Raw genomic sequence first — 20150 nt, forward strand, 5'->3', positions numbered from 1 at the left:
CTCTCTCTCTCTCTTTTTTTTTTTTTTTTTTTTTTTTTTTTTTTTTTTTTTGGTTTTCGAGACAGGGTCTCTCTGTGTAGCTTTTGGTGATCCTGGACTCACTTTGTAGGCCAGCACTGCCTCCCGAGTGCTGGGATTAAAGACATGCGCCACCACTCCTGCCTCAAGACAGGATTTCTATTAGCTGTCCTGGAACTCACTGTGCCAGTCAGGCTGCCGTCAAACTCAGAGATCTGTCTCTGCCTCCTGAGTGCTAGGATAAAAGGCATGCACTGCCATCCCCCACCCCCACCCCAGCTTTTGAAAAAGGATTACTTTTATTTTTAATAAAAAGCTACATTGTGCTAAGTCACAAAGTAGTCAAGTAACTTGTCTAAGGTGACATAGCATGTAGCAGAATTGAAATTTGAGCTCAGGCTAACTCTAATAAGAACACACCTGCTATGCTTTGAGGCCTCTCATGTTGTCTCCAAGGGCCAGAGTTAGCATTGTAATGAAATTCCTTCCATCTACTTCCTAGTTATTAACATTTTTGTAAGGCCTAAAACACTGAATTATTAAAAAATAATTCATTGAGGATCTAGAGAGGCTCCATCAGAGTCATTAAAAAGTCATTTATCTTTGCTTTCCCCTTAGGTGCTGTGAGAAGTCATCTTTCTGACTTCAAAAAACATCGTGCTGCAAGAATTGACCACTATGTAGTTGAAGTCAATAAATTAATAATCAGGTTGGAAAAGGTAAATTTTGTAGTTTTAGTATGCAAGTACAAATTTTGTAGAAGTCTCAATTTCTGTAGCATGTGTTATGTGAGTGATGTATATCTGATTCTGAGAGAGCTACAGAGGACATGGAGGACAGGCTTGGCCTTCTGAAGTGAATGGCTCCCACTGATAGACTTGCTGTGTGCCCAGCTCCTCTTCTGCCTATCACCTCCACTTGCCTGTGTCCGGCGTAGTCACTCAGTGGGACACAGAGTGTAATATCATTTGATAGTGAACACAAGAAGTGCTCAGCTCAGTGAGTACTCAGTCAGGTTAGGGCTAGCATGTGTTGTAGGGGCATCTTAGGTAGCCTTTCCTGTCCTGTAGTGCTAGAGTATACTTGTAGCACTACCATGATTGAGCTGGATTCTGACCCTAGATACGCTTGGGATGTATCTGGATTGTGTGTGGGGCATGTGGTAGCAATTGTAGGTATAGTCCCTTTTACTACTTTTGTGATGCCCTAGCAAGCACACTACCACTGACTAAGACCCAGACCAGGAACATTCTTGATATGGATTTTGTGGACAGAAATATATGGCCAGTCTTATTTTCCAGGACGATTGGAAAGTCGGGAGTTCACATTGCTTTCAGTAGTTCCTATACCAACCCTGTTTACCTAGTTATTGGTGAAACTGGTAAATGACAAGAGATTAGAAGTGAGCTATAGGTATGGAGGTTCCTCTGGATATGAAACTAACATGTCCTTTGTGCAGTTGTTTGTATTACTTGGGTTGGGGTTGACCAGTGAGCCTTGAGAAGTACAAGCATGCATTGCCTGCTGAGTTTGAGTGACAAGGTGTGGAGAGTGTCCCTCAGCTGGGTAACTCCATTTGGCATTGTGCTTTCCTGTTTAGCTCACTGCATTTGACAGAACAAATACTGAGACTTCAAAGATTAGAGGTAAGTCCAGGCCTTTGCTCATGATCATTGCATTTTGACTTTCTTCCTGAGAACAACTTCAGAATGCTGAGCTGCTTTTTTTCTTTTGTTCTTCCAAAGCAATAGAAAAGTCCGTGGTGCCTTGGGTCAATGACCAGGATGTTCCTTTCTGTCCAGACTGTGGGAATAAGTTCAGCATCCGGAACCGACGTCACCACTGCCGCCTCTGTGGGTCTATCATGTGCAAGAAATGTATGGAGCTCATTGGCCTGCCCTTGGCAAGTAGGTGATGTGGCTGTGGACTCTGGGCCCTGATCTTTTTGGGAGCTAGTGAGTGTACCTAGGCCCTTGGGAGCACTTGTTTAATTAATGGCCCACAGAATTTTCCTTTGTCCACTTGTTGAGTTTATGAAGCCCACTACACGCTAGACACTATGCTAGGGCCAAGGATATAGTGGCCTGAAACAGGCTGGTGAGCTTTTTTTCTTTTTTTCAGAAAAGGGTGTTGAATCCTCTGGAACTGGAGTTACAGACGGTTGTAAGCCACTATATGGGTTCTGGGAACTGAACCTGGGTCCTCTGCAAGACCAGCAAGCACACTTAACTGATGATCCATCTCTCCAGCCCTGAGTTTTTATTTTTATCTTTCAAGACAGGGTTTCCTGGACTGGCTCTATAGACCAGGCTATCCTCAGACTCAGAGATTCGCCTTTCTCTCCTCTCAAATGTTGGGATTAAAGGTGTGCACCACCACTGCCTGACCCTGAGATTTTTTAAAATAAAAGATCAGATAGTAACTATTTTAGGTTTGGTGGGGGCTTGCATGGGCTCTTCTCTTTCTTCTTAGTTAAAAAAAGGAACAACTTCTTAAAAACTATCTGGGTGGGTACACACTTGGGAGGCAGAATTGCATGGTCCCAGAAAGGTTAAATTAGCCTGGGCTACATCCTGAAGCTTGGTCTCAAAGGAAAACTAAACAAGCAAATGTAAACAAGCCTGGGGTAGTGGCTCCTGCCTTAGCACATGGGATGCTGAGGCTGGAGAACTATCCTAAGTTTGCATCTGGGATGCAGAGTGTCCTGTCTCAGAACAAAAGTAAAAAGGAATAAAAAATATACTCAGTTGAAGAGCTATGCAAAAACAGAGTGGAGACTAGGTTGGCTTACAAGTAGTTATTTGGACATTTCTGGTCTGTAAGGCGTCGCCTCTTTCCCCCAGGGACTTAGTAGCTAACAAGAGAGATACTCACACACAACTGCTTCATAAAGGAGAGCTTTGCCTAGAAGTACAAGTGAGGCTTTTGGGAAGAGGATTTGAAAAGCAAGCAGTGGGCCTCCTTATAGAAACTTCAAACATCTCAGTGTCATATAGAAATACTAGTGTCACATGGGAAATACTAAGTGCCATGGATGCTCCAGTGAAAGGAAGCGTGGATGTGTGGGGTCTACAAGTGATGTCAGAGAAGTACCTTGAAAGAGAATGGGATTGTAAGGGAGGTGGAGAGGAATGACATTCTAGGCAGTAAAGAACATAAAGAAACCCTGTCACTCAGTCCCAGGGAGCTGAGTAGTAAGGAGGGAAACTTGCTGGGTGAGGGTGCAGGGCGTGGGTGAGACCTAGAGAGCAAGGCTGTAAAGTACAGCTGGACCAGATGCTCCAGTGCCTTGTGAATCAGCTGCTTAGACACGCTGAAGGAAGGCTGGGGTGCAGCTCAATGAGAGAGCACCTGCCTAGTAGGCTCTGAGTTCCATCCCAGCACAGATTAGCAACACCAAAGAGTTCTATTATTTGTACACACTCGGCTATGGGGCCTGTGGACAACATAGGGGCAAAGTCACTTTTTCTCTGCCTTGTTCTTGTGTCTGCTTACTTCACCCTGATGCTTTCTTTTCTCCCTGAGATCTACCTCCTTTCAGGACACTTTACCTTTCTGCTCCTGGGCAGATGCTGTCAAGTAGCATTGACGGCTGTGCTAAAGGCTATGAGTGCAAGACACAGCTTCTACCTAACAGTTGCAGATTCCTGGGTAGCTTTGTACATAGAGGTGTTGGACTGGGAGAAAAAGGAATGTGTGCCTTTAATCCCAGCACTCGAGAAGCAGAGGCAGGCGGATCGCTGTGAGTTCAAGGCCAGCCTGGTCTACAAAGCGAGTCCAGGACAGCCAGGGCTACACAGAGAAATCCTGTCTTGAAAAACCAAAATAAGAAAAAAGAAAAAGGAATGTGCTCTAAATGGGTAATGGCAAATGATCTGAAGAAATGATCTTTGCTTGTGGGAACCTGGAAAGGCTTCCTAGAGGGTATGCGTCTGAGCTGAGCATGGAAAGGGTGAGAGCCAGATGTTAGGGACTGGTAGGAATCCTCTGCAGAGGAAAGACTCTGGAGAGCAGGAATTGAGTGGAGACATGGAGCAAACAGAAGAAGTGGGTGTGGGGTGGCCAGGGTAGGATTCGGCTTCTGAGCCCCAGTGATAGGTTACCGCAGGCTGTCTGGACCTGATCTGCTCGGCAGCAACATTCTTTCCCCACTAGAGTCTGACCCCTGACAGCAGAGGAGTAGGTGGGTCTTGTCCAGAAGTGAATCGTGCTCTTTGTGGCCTGAGTGCTGAAGTTGCAGGTGGTGGGCTAAGTGGCTGCTGAGGGGTCACTGCTGCCTGTCTGTTGTGGTTTGTAGATAAGCTCACCAGTGCCAGCAAGGACTCCCTGAGCACCCACACCAGCCCCAGCCAGTCACCTAACAGTGTCCACGGCTCCCGCCGGGGCAGCATCAGTAGCATGAGCAGTGTCAGCTCAGTCCTGGACGAGAAGGATGATGACCGCATCCGCTGCTGCACACACTGCAAGGACACGCTGCTCAAGAGAGAGCAGCAGATGGACGAGAAGGAGCACACGCCTGACATCGTGAAGCTCTACGAGGTGACGCATGCCAGGGAGATTCGGCTGCTTGCCTTATTGAGAGTGGTCTGGGAAGTTGTTCCCTCTAATCACTTTTTGTTCCTGCCCAAGGGCCATGGTGTGATTTCCCAATTAGGGCCCTGAGTGAGTCACAGAGTGATCCTGGGTGTGTACTAACAAACTTGTTTTCCTACCTTCCCTTAACCACTTGAAAGGAAGGAGGCCCAAGTCAAGTGGGAAGTTGTCCTGGCATTGGCCAGGTTCTGTGGGGAAGACAGAAGCTGGACATGTAGTAAACCATGGGCTGCAAAGGTCCTGGGAAACCCTCTTGGGAGTTTCAGTCTTCATCAGTTGGAGCTTGTTATGAATGTCCAGGGCTTGTATGCTTTTGCCTGTCATTGAGTCTCCGTTGCCTCCAGTGATCCCAGAGCACATACGCAGAGGCACATGGAGAGTAAGAGAAAGGGTGTGGCTCTGTGGTAGACCTCTTGCTGTAGGTTCCGTTTCCAGTACACATCTAAAATCAGTCAGGCAAGAGGAAATAGAGTATGCAAAGAACATCTGGGCTGGGCGTGGTGGTACCCCTTTAATTCCAGCACATAGGAGGCAGAGGCTGGTGGATCTCTTGAGTTTTGAAGGCAGCCTGGTTTACATATCAAGCCCCAGGCCAGCCAGAGCTACATAGTAGACCCTATCTAAAACACAAAAATAAACAAACAAGAGGGGGGACCTCCTGGGAATGAAGCTAGGTCAGCCTCGTAATGACCAGGTGAGATGTGTGGGCTGAGGAGAACTAGTCTGGGAGACAGGTGGGGAAGTAAAGGACACTAGAGTAGGGAATCAGCCTGGGCAGAGGAAGCTACTTGAGCAAAACTCTGAGCCAAGGACAAATGTGTTTTCTCAGTGAGCACTGAATGGCTACTCGACACTCCACATATCATGATAGCTGCTTCTGTTCCACCATATAAATATTGGCACTACCAGAGGTGGTGTCCAGCCAGTGTTGAGCTGCAGCGGTAGCTCTCCTCCAACCTGTGTGGAGTTCATGACCTGGTTCTCTTTTTTGTTACTAGTCGCTATGTGTATTGACCTACTGTTTTGAGGAGAGCCCTGGAAGTGCCATGTGCTTGTATCTTGCTGTTGGCTGACATCACCTGGCAGAGAGCAGTGGCTGATTCCTCTTCCCTGTCTAGACACATTGTGCTTTGAAAGGCTGCCTTTCAAAAAACATCCGGTCAGAACGTTCACCCTGTGTTCTATTCATAAGGAAACTTACAATAAGAGAGTAAAAAGCAAAATAAAACAAAACAAAAACAAGCATTTTTAAAAAGGAGCCTTTCACATTTGTCTCTGGTGTAGCTTGGCTTATCGGTCAGAGTTTCTGTCTTCAGGGCAGCACTCATCTCTTCTCTTTTGTTCTTAGAAACTGCGACTTTGCATGGAGAAAGTTGACCAGAAAGCTCCAGAATACATCAAGATGGCAGCATCGTTAAAGTAAGCCACTCCCCTCTCTTTTTCTGAATCAATGGTGACTATGCTCTGGCTGGTAAGGCTGATTCTTCATTAGCTAAAAATGGAGATAGATTTTGGTGTTAACCTCTTTGGTATTAAGAATGGAACCTAGCTTTGTACATGCTTAGCACATGCTCTATCACTGGATACACCCCTGCCAAAAAAATTAGAAATTAGCTCTGACTTTTCATGTTTGCACATCAGTGAACACATGTTATTGTTGCATGATTTTTGTAAATACACATAACCATGTTCAGGTGTCAGGGCCATTCTGATGAAGTGGATTTGGCAAGGGCCTCAGACCGGAAGTGCCACTGCTCAGTGTAGTACTTAGAAGCAGGTGAGGAGGGGCAGCCTACCAGGTGCCCAGCTTGCACAGGGCCTCTTAACAGTGTATTATAATGTCAGGGTTACAACAGGTTTTCCACTTGAGTACAGATAGGTACACAGTGGCACTGGGCAAATGTAGCCTATCTTGGGTTTCTTTTCTAAAATTAAGATGTGGTTCATATACTTTTCAGTGTGCAGTTCAGTGATATTTATGATAGTGTAGTCACAAGATTGTTCAATTGTCACTACCATCTTAATTCCAAACATTTTTATCACTCTGGCAAGTAACCTGTAAGCAACCTGCCCTCTTCCTAGCAATCACTGATCTCTCTGGATTTGTCTGTATGTGACATTTCATATAAATGGAATTGTATGGCCTTTCATGTCTGGATGCTTTTATGTACATCAGTGTTTTCAACATTCACCCATGTTGTAGCATGCACTGTATTACTGCCCTTGTATTAAGATAGATTTGTTTATTAATTTGTCAATTGATGTTTATTTGGGTTCCCTCTGTACTTTTAACTTTGTGGATAACACACTTTTTTTCTTTTTGTTTTTGAGATAAGTTCTCATGTAGTCTAGGCTGGTCTCAAACTCACTCTGTAGCTGAAACTGGCTTTGAACTTCTGATCTTCCTGTCTTCACCTCCAAGTCCTGAGACTACAGGCATATGTCAATGTGCCTGGCCAGGAAAAGTGCACTTTTATAAGTGTGTGTGTGTGTGTGTATAGGAGTATAACTTATGTTGGGCTTTATGGTAGCTCTTTAGAGGAACTTCAAAATTATTATTCTAAAGAACTGTGTGGGTATTATCTTCCCTCTGGCATTTTATAATTTGTTTCTTCACAGCCTGGCTAGCACTTGTGGCTACCTGCTTCTCATATATTTGTTTAGTGTGTGTGGTACATGTGTGTATGATGTGTGTGTGCTCTTGTGTATGAGTGCAAGCTCATGCATCCATGGGTAGTGCTGCCTCTACATTCTGTGATTTTCCCCTGGTCATTGGGGACAGCCAATCCTGAGCACATTTCCAAATGGTTAACTTCCAGAGACTAGCTTTCCTGGGTTTTATGTCATGTCATTTATTCACTGAGCGGATGCTTCATGAGCAATAGTTCTGTACCAAACACTGTTCTCCTATTCTATGACTGAGACATTAAACAGAGACAGTGGTGCCTATCTCATGGACCATCATCAAGGAAGCACGTGTTGAGCAGGCTGACTCCAGCCATGGCAGTGCTCTGAGGGAGTAAAACTGGTGTTATGGAGACCATGAAAGGGATTCAGGCCTCAGATAACTTTTTGAGTTTTTATGAGACACGAAGACACCTTAGTCCTAGCTGCTTAGGAGGCTGAGACAGGATCCCTGGAGCCGAAGAGTTTAGCATAGCAAGCAAGGTTCCACTTAAAAAGGGGGAAAAAATCCAAACCAGACAAAGCCTGCTGCTCTCTCTCATCCTCTCCTCTTCTTTTTTTTTCCTTCAAGACAGGGTTTCTCTGTGTAGTCCTGGCTGCCCAGGAACTTGCTCTGTAGACAAGGCTGGCCTTGAACATAGAGATTGGCTTGCTTGTGCCTCCTGAGTTTGGGGATTAAAGGTGTGTGTCACCATTGCCTGACTAACAGAGCCTGTTTTCTAATTCCAATCTCCTATTTGATGTAAATTTTGCAATGAAAGAGGGTGATACCACTATATTGAATCCCCTTATGATAGAATACTCCCATATTTTTTTTTCTAGCCAGAACTGTTTTATGCATCTGGTAGTGCTTCCTTAATGTAAATTGCAGCTGCTTCCCATAAAGAGTTGAGTGTACCTAGCTGGTGGTAAGACTGGTTACAGCTGAGAAAGCTGCTGAGCTGTTCTTGTGGTCCAAAAGTTCAACAAGAATATAGAAAACAAAAGCCATAATTATGGCACTTGAGGTTCTGTAAGCTTGCAAATGAATAACTATAATAGCAAAAGATGCTGCTGCTGTCCTCAGAGTAAGCTGCTTCTGGTCTTTTCTGATAGCTCCTCTTCACCTTGACCAGTTAGTCACATTTGGTCAGACTTGGAGTCTGGGTACTTCTCTCCTGTATCAGAAGTTGTTTGTGGAGTCAGTGTGGAGCAGTTGTGTGTGAGAGGCAGAATGTGAGACAGTTGTGTGTGAGAGGCAGAGTGTGGAGCAGTTGTGTGGGGGGTAAGTTGTGTGTGTGAGAGGCAGATTATGGGGCATTTGTGGGGTGGGGGAGGTAGAGTATGGGGCAGTTTGTATGAGATGCAGAGTGTGGGACAGTGTGTGTGTGTGTGTGTGTGTGTGTGTGTGTGTGTGTGTGTGAGAAGTAGAGTGTTGGGCAGTTGTGTGTGGGGGGGGAGATAGAGTTGTGGGGGCCAATGGAGTGTGGGGCAGTTGTGTGTGTGTGTGAGGTAGAGTGTGGGGCAGTTGTGTGTGTGTTTGAGGTACAGTGTGGGGCAGTTGTGTGTGTGTGTGAGGTAGAGTGTGGGGCAGTTGTGTATGTGAGATGGAGTGTGGGACAGTTGTGTGTGTATGTGTGAGAGGCAGTGTGGGCCAGTTGTGTGTGTCGGGGGAGGCAGAGTGTGGGGCAGTTGACATAGCTCAGGGGACTCCTATTCACTGCGTAGTTACTGTTCTTAAGCAGTAGCTGAGTATGAAAAGCCACATTACTTCTGGTTCCTGTATAGTTTCATTTATTAAGTTACTATATATTCTATAGAGATCACTCAGAAAATGTGAGTCAGAGTGAATTCAGCTGCATTTGTTTTGTTGGGGGCTGGAGAAATGACTCAGCAGTTAAAAACATGTATTGCTTTTCCTGAGCATTGGAGTTGGGTTCCCAGCACCTATGTCAGATGGCTCATAACCTCACAAACTCCTGTAACTCCAGCTCTAGGGGATTTGACTCTCCTGGCTTCCACAGGCATCTACACCCACACCCATACACATACATAAAAATAGTAAAATAAATCTTAAAAAAATAAAAGGTGGTCCTCAGAGGCCTGGGCAGTAGTCTGTCCCTGACGTGTCTGCACAGCCAAATGGTTTCTGCTTGATTACTGCATCCCAGTGAAATTACTGCATTGCCTCAATGAGTCTAAAATGCCATAGAGTTAACTACCTGTTTCTGAGGCTGTAAACACTGTGCTTTCCAGTTAGCATAATGAAACTTCAGTCAAGCACTTATGATTTTTCCTTAGTGCTGGGGAGACAACCTACAGTCTGGAGCATGCCAATGACCTTCGAGTAGAAGTGCAGAAAGTATACGAGCTAATAGACGCCTTAAGGTAAAGTTTGCTAGTTCATGTGTTTGCTGTTGGCTAATGGGAAGGAGATGGTGCTTTGATGAAACAATGAGAAGTGGAGAGTAGATCTGGGCTTATGTAGAGTCCCAGTGACAGTGGCAACATTGGAGGAGGGAAGGTGCCTGCTTTGCTATCTACTATAAGTCTAACTTCTGGTTAAGGATTTGGAGTGCTTAGGGCTTGGATGTTGGTGAGTGATAGAGTACTTTCCTAGCATGTACAAGGCCCTGTCCCTAGCACACAGGGGACCAAAGAAAAAGATGTCTGAAGATTATTAGTAATAAAGAAATAGGAGCTAGCTGCTGTATCCTTAATTACTAGATTGCCTGTGCTCATGGAACAGGTTAGGATTAGCACCTCCATTTCATAGAAGAGGAACTTTGATAGGATCCCAGGTTCTTTGCATGGCTGACCTCTTGAACATTTAAGGCAGTGACAGCAAGGCACGGAGGTATGGGTTTTGCTGCCACACCTTGTGCTCACCTGCGAAGCCAGGCTTTCCTGTGTGGCCCCTTCTGTGACCAAGTACTAACCTGTGCTCTGTTAGAGTAATCAGAGGCTAAGGAATGGGCCTTGCCATGAGGGGGCACTTCAGTTTCTTCCAGGTTGTTCCCTATCCTCATGGTATGAAAGCCTGGCAGCTCCAGAGACCTCACTCTTGTTTCTGAGCCTGGCAGCACTCATGACACTGATGCCTTTGTTCCAATATAGTAAGAAGATCTTAACCTTGGGCTTGAACCAAGACCCTTCACCACATCCAAACACTTTGCGGCTACAGAGAATGATCAGATACTCAGCTACACTATTTGTGCAGGTAAAACCATGCGGGGGTGACATAAGTGTGTGGCTTCTTCTTGTTTTATGTTAATACATTTTTTATTTCTTAAAATTATAATTGCCACATTTGGAGAAAAGTCTAAAACCTAGGTAAAAGTAAAGACAGTTTTTAAAAATTATTAAACATTTTGACAGCTTCATAACATGCATACAAATTATTGTGGTCATATTCACTCCCATTATCCACCCTTACCCCCTCCATTTCCGCTTACTCCTTCTTCCCAGCTAGTCTCCTCCTGCTTCATGTCTTTTATTATTTATTTGTGTGTGTGTGTGTGTGTGTGTGTGTGTTTGTGTGTGTGTGTGTGTGTGTGTGTGTCTAGCTCTAGTGTTGTTTTGTTTTTTTTTTTAGATTTTCTTTTAGATTGTGTATATGTGTGTCTACAGGTAGGTTGATGCACATGTGAATGCAGAATCCAAAAAGGGCATTGGATCTGAAGTTTCAGACAATTGTGAGCCACCTAATGTGGGAGCTGGGAACTGAATTCAGGTCCTTTTTACTCCTGAGCCATCTCTGCAGCTCTAGGTCTTATGTTTAAAATAGCTTCTAATCCTATGTCTCCAATACACTTGTTCTTCATTCTGGCATGTTTTCTTTCTTAATATCTTTTTCTCTATATTTTTATGTGCAATATTTATCATTAGTTCATATATCATTGTTATGATAAAATACTTGATAAACTTAAGGAAGACTTTATTTGGGCCACAGTTTGAAGTCTGTCATGGTGGAGTGGTCATGCTTGAGGCAACTGGTCATGTGTATCTACAGTTAAGAAGCAGAGAGAGCTTTTTCCTTTTATTCAGTCCAGGAACTCACTCAGGCCCATCCTTACCAGAGTGGGTCTTCCCACCTCAAACTTTTCTGGAAAGACTCTTATGGGTGAGGTGTGAAGATCAGCCCTCACAAACACACCTGCAAATTTGTGTCTTGTTTTAATCACTGAGTTGTCCATGCTTTGTTTGGACTATTCCATTTTATTGGAGAGCTGATGGATTCTAAGTTTCTGCTATTAGTGGTAAAGTAATGTTTCCTACTCAGAGACTCTTTCTGGGTCATTGACTAATGGTTCAAGGACAGCAGACTAAATGGAGGTGACTATATCTGAGTTGCGTTTTTCTGTCTCTGATATCCCCTGCATTGTAGGCTTTCCTGGGTAACTTGGCTGCTAGGTGACTCCTCCCCCCTAGTACTTGTATCCTGCTCATGTCATCTTAGAATGGCCGGGAGTCTTAGAAGGTTCATTAGTTTCTTGAGTCTTGTCAGTTTCTTGAAGTTTCAAGACTTTTAAGGCTCCATCTTCTCTCCAGGAGGGAATATTTCCATTGGTGGAATGTGGCTCCATAGCAAGGGGAAGACAACAAATTCCTAAAACATGTAGTGTGTTAGAGAAGTTCTAGGGAGAGATCTGAAGGTGGTAATTAAGCAAAAAGGGTGCCAGGGAGTGCTGGGGTCTGGTAGATATGGTGGATGGGGTCAGAGCACAGCCTCGGGGAGAAGCTGGTACACGCCTGAGGGACACCTGGAGATCTGATGGGACCAACTCATAAGGAAAAAGCAGGTCCATCTGAAAAGTGACCACCAATAAACATGTCCTTCCTGTCAGTGGATGGAGTGGCTTACCCTAAGTGTATAGAGCTTAAATCCCAGTCCGTGTCTCTCCCCACCCCCAAAAAAACTTAAGTGTAAAGTTGTCCGTTACTCTTATATAGGAAAAGTTACTGGGTTTGATGTCATTGCCAACCAAAGAACAGTTTGAAGAATTGAAAAAGAAAAGGAAGCAGGACCTGGAACAGAAGAGGACCATGGAGAGACAGGTGCATGGGGCCCAGGCACCCAGTGACTTTTGCCTCCCTGCTATCACACCCCACCCCTCTGCTTCTGAGTCTCTTCTCAAGCTGACTTCTGTTATGGCCTTAGAAAAATGTTATTTTCTCACTGGGTCCTAGTTTTGTTATTATTTCTACTGATGATTTCCTGTCCAGACCACGACAGGGATTGACAATTTTCCCTCTGGTAGGCTTGCAGTCCCTTCCAGGAGAAAACCTTGGAATGTGCACTGTTAAACACAGTAGGTACAGTGGTACATGCCCGCCTGTATCCCAGCCCTCGAGAGGCTGAGACAAGAGGATTTTAGTTCCAGACCAGCATGTGCTACATAGTGAGGCTGTATCTTTCACAAGAAAATGAGGGTGCTATTTTATAGTTCAGTGATAGAATACTTGTTTAGCATGATTGAGACTCTGTGTTCTATTTCCAGCACCACAAAACCCAAAATGAAAACAGAAAACAATGTGTATTTTATTCTTGTCTGAAATTCTAACCTTATGCAGGTAAGGGTGACAGTCTTTAGAAGTTAAAGAAAAGTGGACAGCCAGTGAAACTAAGTTCTCCAACTCTTTTCAACTTACATTGTTTCATGTTTTTAAATCTAAGCCTGCCCTTGTTTCAGCAGTTGAATTATCTTAGTGTTTCTGAGATCATAAAGGGTGGCAAACAGGGAGGACTATTGGTCTGGTGACATGGGTGACCCTGGTGGTGTGTGCTGTCTCTGCAGGCTGCTCTGGAGTCCCAGCGGAAGCTTGAAGAAAGGCAGAGTGGTTTGGCATCTCGTGCAGCCAATGGGGAAGTGAGGTCTCTCCGAGGCATCCCTGCTCCCTTGAGAAAGGCCGAGGGCTGGCTCCCATTGTCAGAAGGTCAGGGACAGAGTGAAGACCCTGACCCTCTCCTCCAGCAGATCTACAACATTACATCCTTCATCAGACAGGCCAAGGCTGCAGGCCGCACAGATGAGGTGCGCACACTTCAAGAGAACCTGCGGCTACTGCAGGATGAGTATGACCAGCAGCAGACTGAGAAGGCCATTGAGCTGTCCCGGAGGCAGGCCGAGGAGGAGGAGCTTCAGCGGGAGCAGCTACAGATGCTCCGCAAGCGGGAGCTGGACCGAGAACAAGAGCAGATCCTGGCAGCATCCATGCACACACGGACTCGTGTTCTAGAGCTCCGAGAAGTCATACCCTTCCAGTTGGAGCCCAGCCGAGGGCCTCACCCTGATCTTGCCTATTCCTTGGATCGGGACTCCTCCCCAGTTCAGAACAGCACAGCTCCTGATACCCTTTCACCTAGCTCAGCGCTAGCACCCATCCAGTTGTGGTCTGGGCCCCCAGCCCTTGGCCAGGACTTACTCCTCCAGAGCACCACATCACAGCAAAGTGATAAGACCTCTCTCAACCCCTTTGATGAGGAAGACCTTTCCAGCCCTACAGAGGGTGCTGCGAGCCCTGCTGCTGCAGAAGCTTTCCTGGGATGTCCAGCTGCTGTCACCAGAGAGTACAATCCTTTTGAGGAAGATGCTGAGGAAGAGGAGGTGGCAGAGTTAGGGGCAGGGAATCCCTTTACTGACTCAGACAGTCCAGCACCCAACCCCTTTGAAGAGGATGACCGTCCCAGGCTTTCCAGCCCACCTGTCCCTGGAAACCCTTTTGAAGATTACCCTTGCACAAACCCCTTTGAGGTGGACAGTGATAGTGGCATGGAGGCTGAGGAACACATTGAGGAGGAACTGCTCCTGCAGCAGATTGACAACATCAAGGCTTACATCTTTGATGCCAAGCAGTGCGGTCGAATGGATGAGGTGGAGGTGCTGACGGAGAACCTCCGGGAGCTGAAGTGCACCTTGGCTAAGCAGAAGGGGGGGCCCTAGCTGACAGCAGTGGGTAGGGACCAGGCAAAGTTTTGAGCAGCAGGGTACCAAGGAGGAAGAGGAGCAGATGGGTGGGCATCGGGATGCACACAGGTGAGGGCTGTTAACAGTAGTGTCTTGCTGTGTACTTTGAGGCATTTCCACTATAGCTGAACAAGAACAGGAAAAAAAATCAGCATTCATTTGCTGGTTTTCTGTATTATTATTATTATTTTTTTAATGAAATGTTCTCTTTTCAGGGGACTTTACCATTTTATTTCTGAGAAACAGCTCAGTGCAGCTCTGTTGGCTCCTGGGCACCTCTTAGTCCATTTCCTGCTGACTGTTCTTGGTCAGTATGCAGTATTATAGGGCAGCCCTTGACAGGCCCCTTCCTGTAGCCAAGACAGGCAGGGGCTTTGGCAGAAGTCTGTTCAGATTTGCCTGCTCCCCATCACCTCCTCCCTGCTTGGGCTGTCTCCTGGATGTGGAGGAAGTTGCTGCTGTGAAGAGAAAGGTCTGGACCCAAGGAGAACCCATGACTCTTATGGATGGCAGGACTGCTAGTGTTGTCCCCTCCCAGTTAAAGGAAGTAAATGTCCCAGATGTGAGGAGGGGTGGGCGGGGGCAGAGGATGGTGTCAATGTGAGCTTGATTATGAGATAAGAGTGATCAACTTTTTGGTGGATGTTATGGTTTGGGAGAATTTTCTACCTGAACAGTTGTCTGTTCTCTGGAAACCTCCCTCCAGGGCTTTGGCAGAATGACTACTCTATAGGTCACATTCAAGGGCTTGTGGTGTGATTTGAGAATTGTGACCAGGAAGCTTCTGTGGAGCATTGGCAGGAGATGGAATACTTCTGCATCAGGAGGTAAAATCTAGTAGCTTCCAAGGCTCTCCAGTCAGCCTTCTTCCCTGTGGTTCATCCTGACCTGGGAAACTGGTGAGATGTTTTCTCACTCCTTTGAGTTTCTCACTCAAACGGAACTATTTGAGGCACAGTCTTAGATCATTCCCCAGCCCTGAAGTACTTGAACTCTGATAGAAGGCAGAAAGGGAAGTTATGTAGCTTAGTGCATTGGTTTACAGGAACAGATAGATGGACAGATGGCATTGTATGCTCAGCTTTGGGCTATTTCTTCAGTGATACCTTTTAGTTAATGGACAATAATTGACCACTAGTCACTTTACCCCTTAGCTAAGTCTGGGCCATGGCTTCTGTTGGTTACTGGTATGCAAGCTGAAATTCTTTTGTCACATTCTAGTGAAGATCCATTTGGTGGCATCTGGGTGCAAAGATCTCTTTGACAGCTTTAATCCCAATTCATTAGTACCTGTTGGGGTTTTGGCTAGATAGAAAGGCCTGTATGGGGCTATGGAAAGAGTTGAAGAGGGAGGTAATAGAAGACACTTTGGGTTTTATTGACAGATGTTTACTGGCCTATGAGTGGATTACCAGTGCCAGTCTGTTGCCAGCTCTGTTGGTGTCATGGGCTGTTCTGGGAGGTAGGCAGCCTGGCATCTATGTTACCTGGGGAAGGTGTCCTTTCTTCCCAAGGCCCAGGCTCTAGATGCTGTTACCCTAAGGTTCCAGGCCTGCCCAGCATATCTACCCTGCTTGGTCTGCTTTTGTCTGACAGAAGAGGAGGCAGCCCTCTACATAGAATCAAGTTGAATACTGGTTCCTACCATCACTTTTCCTGACACAGATCAGGTGTTCAGGGTGATATGACTGTGTAGATGTTACTTTTCTTATGAGTCGAGGTTTCTTAGTTAGCTGGTGTCTCACTAAATGTACTCCTTTCCTGAACTCACCCCCAGGTAGCAGTCTGTGACTGAGACAATGGAGAAAACACATGCTTTTTGACAACTACTTTTTAAATCCCAATTCACCGAATATTAAGCCACGTAAACTTAGATCCCAGAGGTTTTACTGGTTTCTCACTGAACTCCTCTTCAGCCATGTTCTGTAAGTCAGACATGACGAGAGAGACTTGTCTACCCCATGGCTGTGTCAATCCTCACAATTCATGCAGGTCAAGGTTGGTTTGCAGTGGGTGTTGGCCTGTGAGGGTAACCACAATGCCAGGTTCTTACCTCGGGCGAGTAAGTCATGATTCCTGGGGTCCTTCAGGCAAAACAGCTCCACCTCACCAGTGAAGGAGCATGCCCTTGATAGGCTGTTGGCAGACCCCCTAGATATAGGTCCTATTCATATGTGGAAGGGCTTCAGGCTTTGTCCCCTTCTAACACACTAGGAACCGGAGCCTCACTCACTGCACTTACCACTCATTATGTCTTTATTGTCAGATGCTAAAATGTCTTTCTAAATCATCATGAGCCATGTTGCATAGCTATGCCATGCGATGCAAATTGTGGAATTGGTCTCTGTACTAGGTCAGACTGGAGGAACATGGTGTGCTTGTAGTCATGGTGACTGTCACCTAGATGGTCATTGACACGCATGCACTACACTAGGACCTTGTATCAGAGGCTATTATTAAAAAAATAAAATATCATTATGTGAGGCCTTTATTAAAACAAATAACATGTTTGTGGCTGTGTGTGCCTAAAATATCCCTCCATCCCCTTTTTAGAGAAAGAGAGAGAGAGAGAGAGAGAGAGAGAGAGAGAGAGTGTGTGTGTGTGTGTGTGCGTGCATGTTTGCATTTGCACATGGAGGCCAGAGGACAGTATTGGGTAGTAGTCTTAGGAAAGCTATCCACCTTCTTTTAGACTGGGTTTTTCATCTTAAAGTTCTCCAATCAGGTGAGTCACCTCCCCAGCCCTGGAGTTACAAATACATATCACCATGCTCACCACTTTTTTTTTGTGGGTTTTGAGGATCAAATTCATGTTCTTACGTTGCAAATTAGGCACTAGAGCTGCTGTGCAAAAGCACAGCCCAGATCCCTGTCCAGTCCCATCATCCCTGTTTCCCATAGAAACTGAAGGTAAGTGGCAGTCATGTGAAGCTGTCATTTCTCTTAGAAGCTTTGCCTGTGTCTCCTCCTAACATACTAAGGGCCCTTTGCAATCCTAACCCCACTTGCCACCAGAAACTGAGGCTCAGAGAGGTGGGGAAACCTGGGACTTCCATTTGTGCTAGACACTGGCACATACCACACTTCCTCCAGCTCTGCCAACAGGCCTGTGGTGTGTTACTTGACAAAGGACAGATTGGAAACTCAGAACTCACTTTGCCATCAGTACCTAGGCAGGTTTGGGCTGGCTCAGGAATGGTGGAGAGGGGGAGGGCTCAGCCTCTGTTGTCACCAAAAAGGCAGCAGATGAGCAATCTGGAAAGAAGCTTTGTACAGCTAAGTGGGTTTCTACAGGGACTTCACCTGGGCCTGGAGGCGGAGGAGGGCCCTTGTATCCAGTGCTCACTGTGGGCCAGACTTCTGGGACCCTGCCCAGGGCTGTCTTATTTGGGACACTGGATTTCTCCTTCGGATGTAGTGTCATCTTCTGTGACTAGGCTTAAAGACCTGCAGCCTCTTCAGGAGCCTAACAGAATTTTAGCTTATCCCTTCTGATTTTAGTTGAGACATCCTTTGGAAGGTCTCACAAGGAGCAGCTAGATAGAATGAAACCAGTAACCTTTCTTGGAAGCCTTAGGAAACTTTTTCAGGGCTCAGTTCCCTCCCAACACCTGCAGGGGTGAGTCCAGCGTCAGCCAAGATCTGATGGTTGCAGCAGAAGCCATGACAGTGGTAGCTTTTCTGTTTGGTGTTGCAGGATGGGGCCGTGCACATACCAGGCATGCTCTCCTACTGAGCTATATCTCTGGCCTTTTATTTTTCAGACAGGGTCTTGCTAAGTTCCTAGGGTTGAGTTTGAATTCACTTTGTAGCCCATGCAGGCCTTGAACTTGTGATCCTTCTGCCTCAGTCTTGAGAGTTTGTGGGATCACAGGTCTACGTGACCTGTGATAGCCTTAGTGAGTCCTGGAGGGTGACTGTCTGCTAGACACAGCAAGGCCCTGCTTTCTGCAAAAGCTGTTCCTTATCGGTTCTAATAAGCACAAAGAAAGCTCCTCCTGTGGCTGTGGCAGAGGAAGGGAAAGTTTCTTTGTAACCAAACCATCCTAGCAGAGGCTGCTGCAAATGGAGAAACTTGGGGCAAATATACTGCCCTGGCACCCCAATCTAATGCAGCTTTCTTTGTCTGAGGGGGAAGTAGGGAATTAAACATGTGAAGGCTATAGCTTGAGACATCCTAAAATCATGGAACATGTCCCTCTATACCTTGTATTTCCCCAGCAATCCAGGGTCAATAGTAAGAGGATCACGACTGCAGAGGAGCAGCCAGAACTCCAAGCTTCTGAAACCTACAGCTATGGCAGTGTTCACACTAGAGACTTAGGTACCTTAATTTCTACTCCCCACATAGCCAGTGTCTCACAAATGGTTACAAGCATCCTAAAAGGTAAGCAACACAATTAGATTAATGTTGAATTAAATGGGAAATTTACTGCAAGTTGTGTATTACAGAGACTAATAGAAGCAGACAGCATGTAAGAACAGTTGGATAGCAGGTGCTTTGACTGTTGTGCGTGCTGCACTCTTGCAGTATGTTCAAGAAGCTTACTTTTTTCATCTTTTCAGACAGATGTAGTCCTGGCTGAAGCTTATTAGTGATGCACATACATGTAGGCATAACACTCATTAAGTAAATAGATATAAAACAGTTGGGAGCTGGGGAGATGGGTCAGTGGGTAAGAATGCTTGCACAAACATGAGGGCCTGGGTTTGGATCCCAGCACTCATGTGAAAATGTAGGTGAGGTCATCTATACCTATAACTCCAAAAGTGTGGATTACAGTCCCAATTGCTGGAGCTTGCTGGCCACCAGCCTTGCTTCAGAGTCAGTGAGAGACCTTGTCTCAAGCAAACAGGCAGAAATAGAGCAGGACACTATTCTTCCCCCAGCCTCCAAATGTGCACACAGGACACCCCCCAGAATAGTTGGATAATGTGAGCTGAGGTTTAAAAAGAAAAAAACACTAAGTATTGAAAGAAAATACTAAAAAGATTAACAAATGAAAATTTCTGTAATGGGTTTATCAGGTCATCCATGAAGCTGGGGAAGTCAGTGCAAAAGTTTCCTACTGAAATGTAAAAAGCAAAATTTAAAATGAGGGGAGGGGGGCAGAAACATGTAAAACCTATTTCAACCAAAGAAAAAAATCAACGCTACATTTGGAGCCAGGAAGCGCAGAGAACACAAAACAGGACAAATAACTAAAATAACTCTACATGTCTGAGTCAAACTACATACAGCAAGCACAAAGAAAAAAATTTTGAGAAGCCCGAAGAAAAATCCATTTCACCCATAAACAATGATTTTTAAAAATTTCAGGGTACTGGACTGGAGAAATGGTTTAGCAGTTAAGTGCACTGGCTTCTCTTGCAGAGGCCTTTGGGTTCAGTTCCCAGCTCCCACAGCTCGCAGCTACCTGTAATGTCCGGTTGGGGGGGGGGGAACCCCACGCCCTCTTCTGGTTTTTGTGGGTTCTGCATGTAGTGTACAGACACTACATAGGCAGAACTAAGATAAAAATAAATCTTGGGGAAATAAGAGGATCCAGAGGGTCCTAGAGACCTACAAGAACATCATGATGGGAAGATCTGGACCCAGAGGTGTCTGCTCAAACTACTGCACCAACCAAGGACAATACATGCAGTAAACCTTGAACCCCTACACAGATCTAGCCAATGGACAGGACATTTTTCCACAGTTTAGTGGAGAGCGGGGACTGGCTCTGACATGAACTCTGGTGCCCCATAATTGACCACTTCCCCTTGGTGGGAAGGCCTGGTGGCACTCAGAGAAAGGATAAGCAGGCTACCAGGATGAGACTTGATAGGCTGTGACCATATCATGTAGGAGGAGATCCCCTCCTGACACAGACATAGGGGAGGAGAGTAAGGTGAGAGACGGGGAAG

The 20150-nt window shown here is 45.8% G+C and overlaps 1 protein-coding gene across 1 annotated transcript in view; it reads left to right on the top strand.

Annotated features, from left to right (window-relative positions):
- The window catches only part of RBSN (rabenosyn, RAB effector), a 32102-nt gene extending 15384 nt beyond the window's left edge, over positions 1-16718 (top strand). The window contains exons 4-12 of the mRNA XM_084766480.1: positions 637-737; positions 1619-1664; positions 1764-1925; positions 4316-4557; positions 5960-6030; positions 9577-9663; positions 10393-10495; positions 12229-12333; positions 13074-16718. Of these exons, the coding sequence (XP_084622606.1) occupies positions 637-737; positions 1619-1664; positions 1764-1925; positions 4316-4557; positions 5960-6030; positions 9577-9663; positions 10393-10495; positions 12229-12333; positions 13074-14219 (2063 nt within the window). The 3' untranslated portion in view covers positions 14220-16718. The remainder of the gene's footprint in view (positions 1-636; positions 738-1618; positions 1665-1763; positions 1926-4315; positions 4558-5959; positions 6031-9576; positions 9664-10392; positions 10496-12228; positions 12334-13073) is intronic.
- The last annotated feature ends 3432 nt before the right edge of the window (positions 16719-20150 follow it).

This window comes from Acomys minous (genome assembly GCF_964271855.1).
Source record: "Acomys minous genome assembly, chromosome: 17".
NCBI classification, from domain to species: Eukaryota; Metazoa; Chordata; class Mammalia; order Rodentia; family Muridae; genus Acomys; species Acomys minous.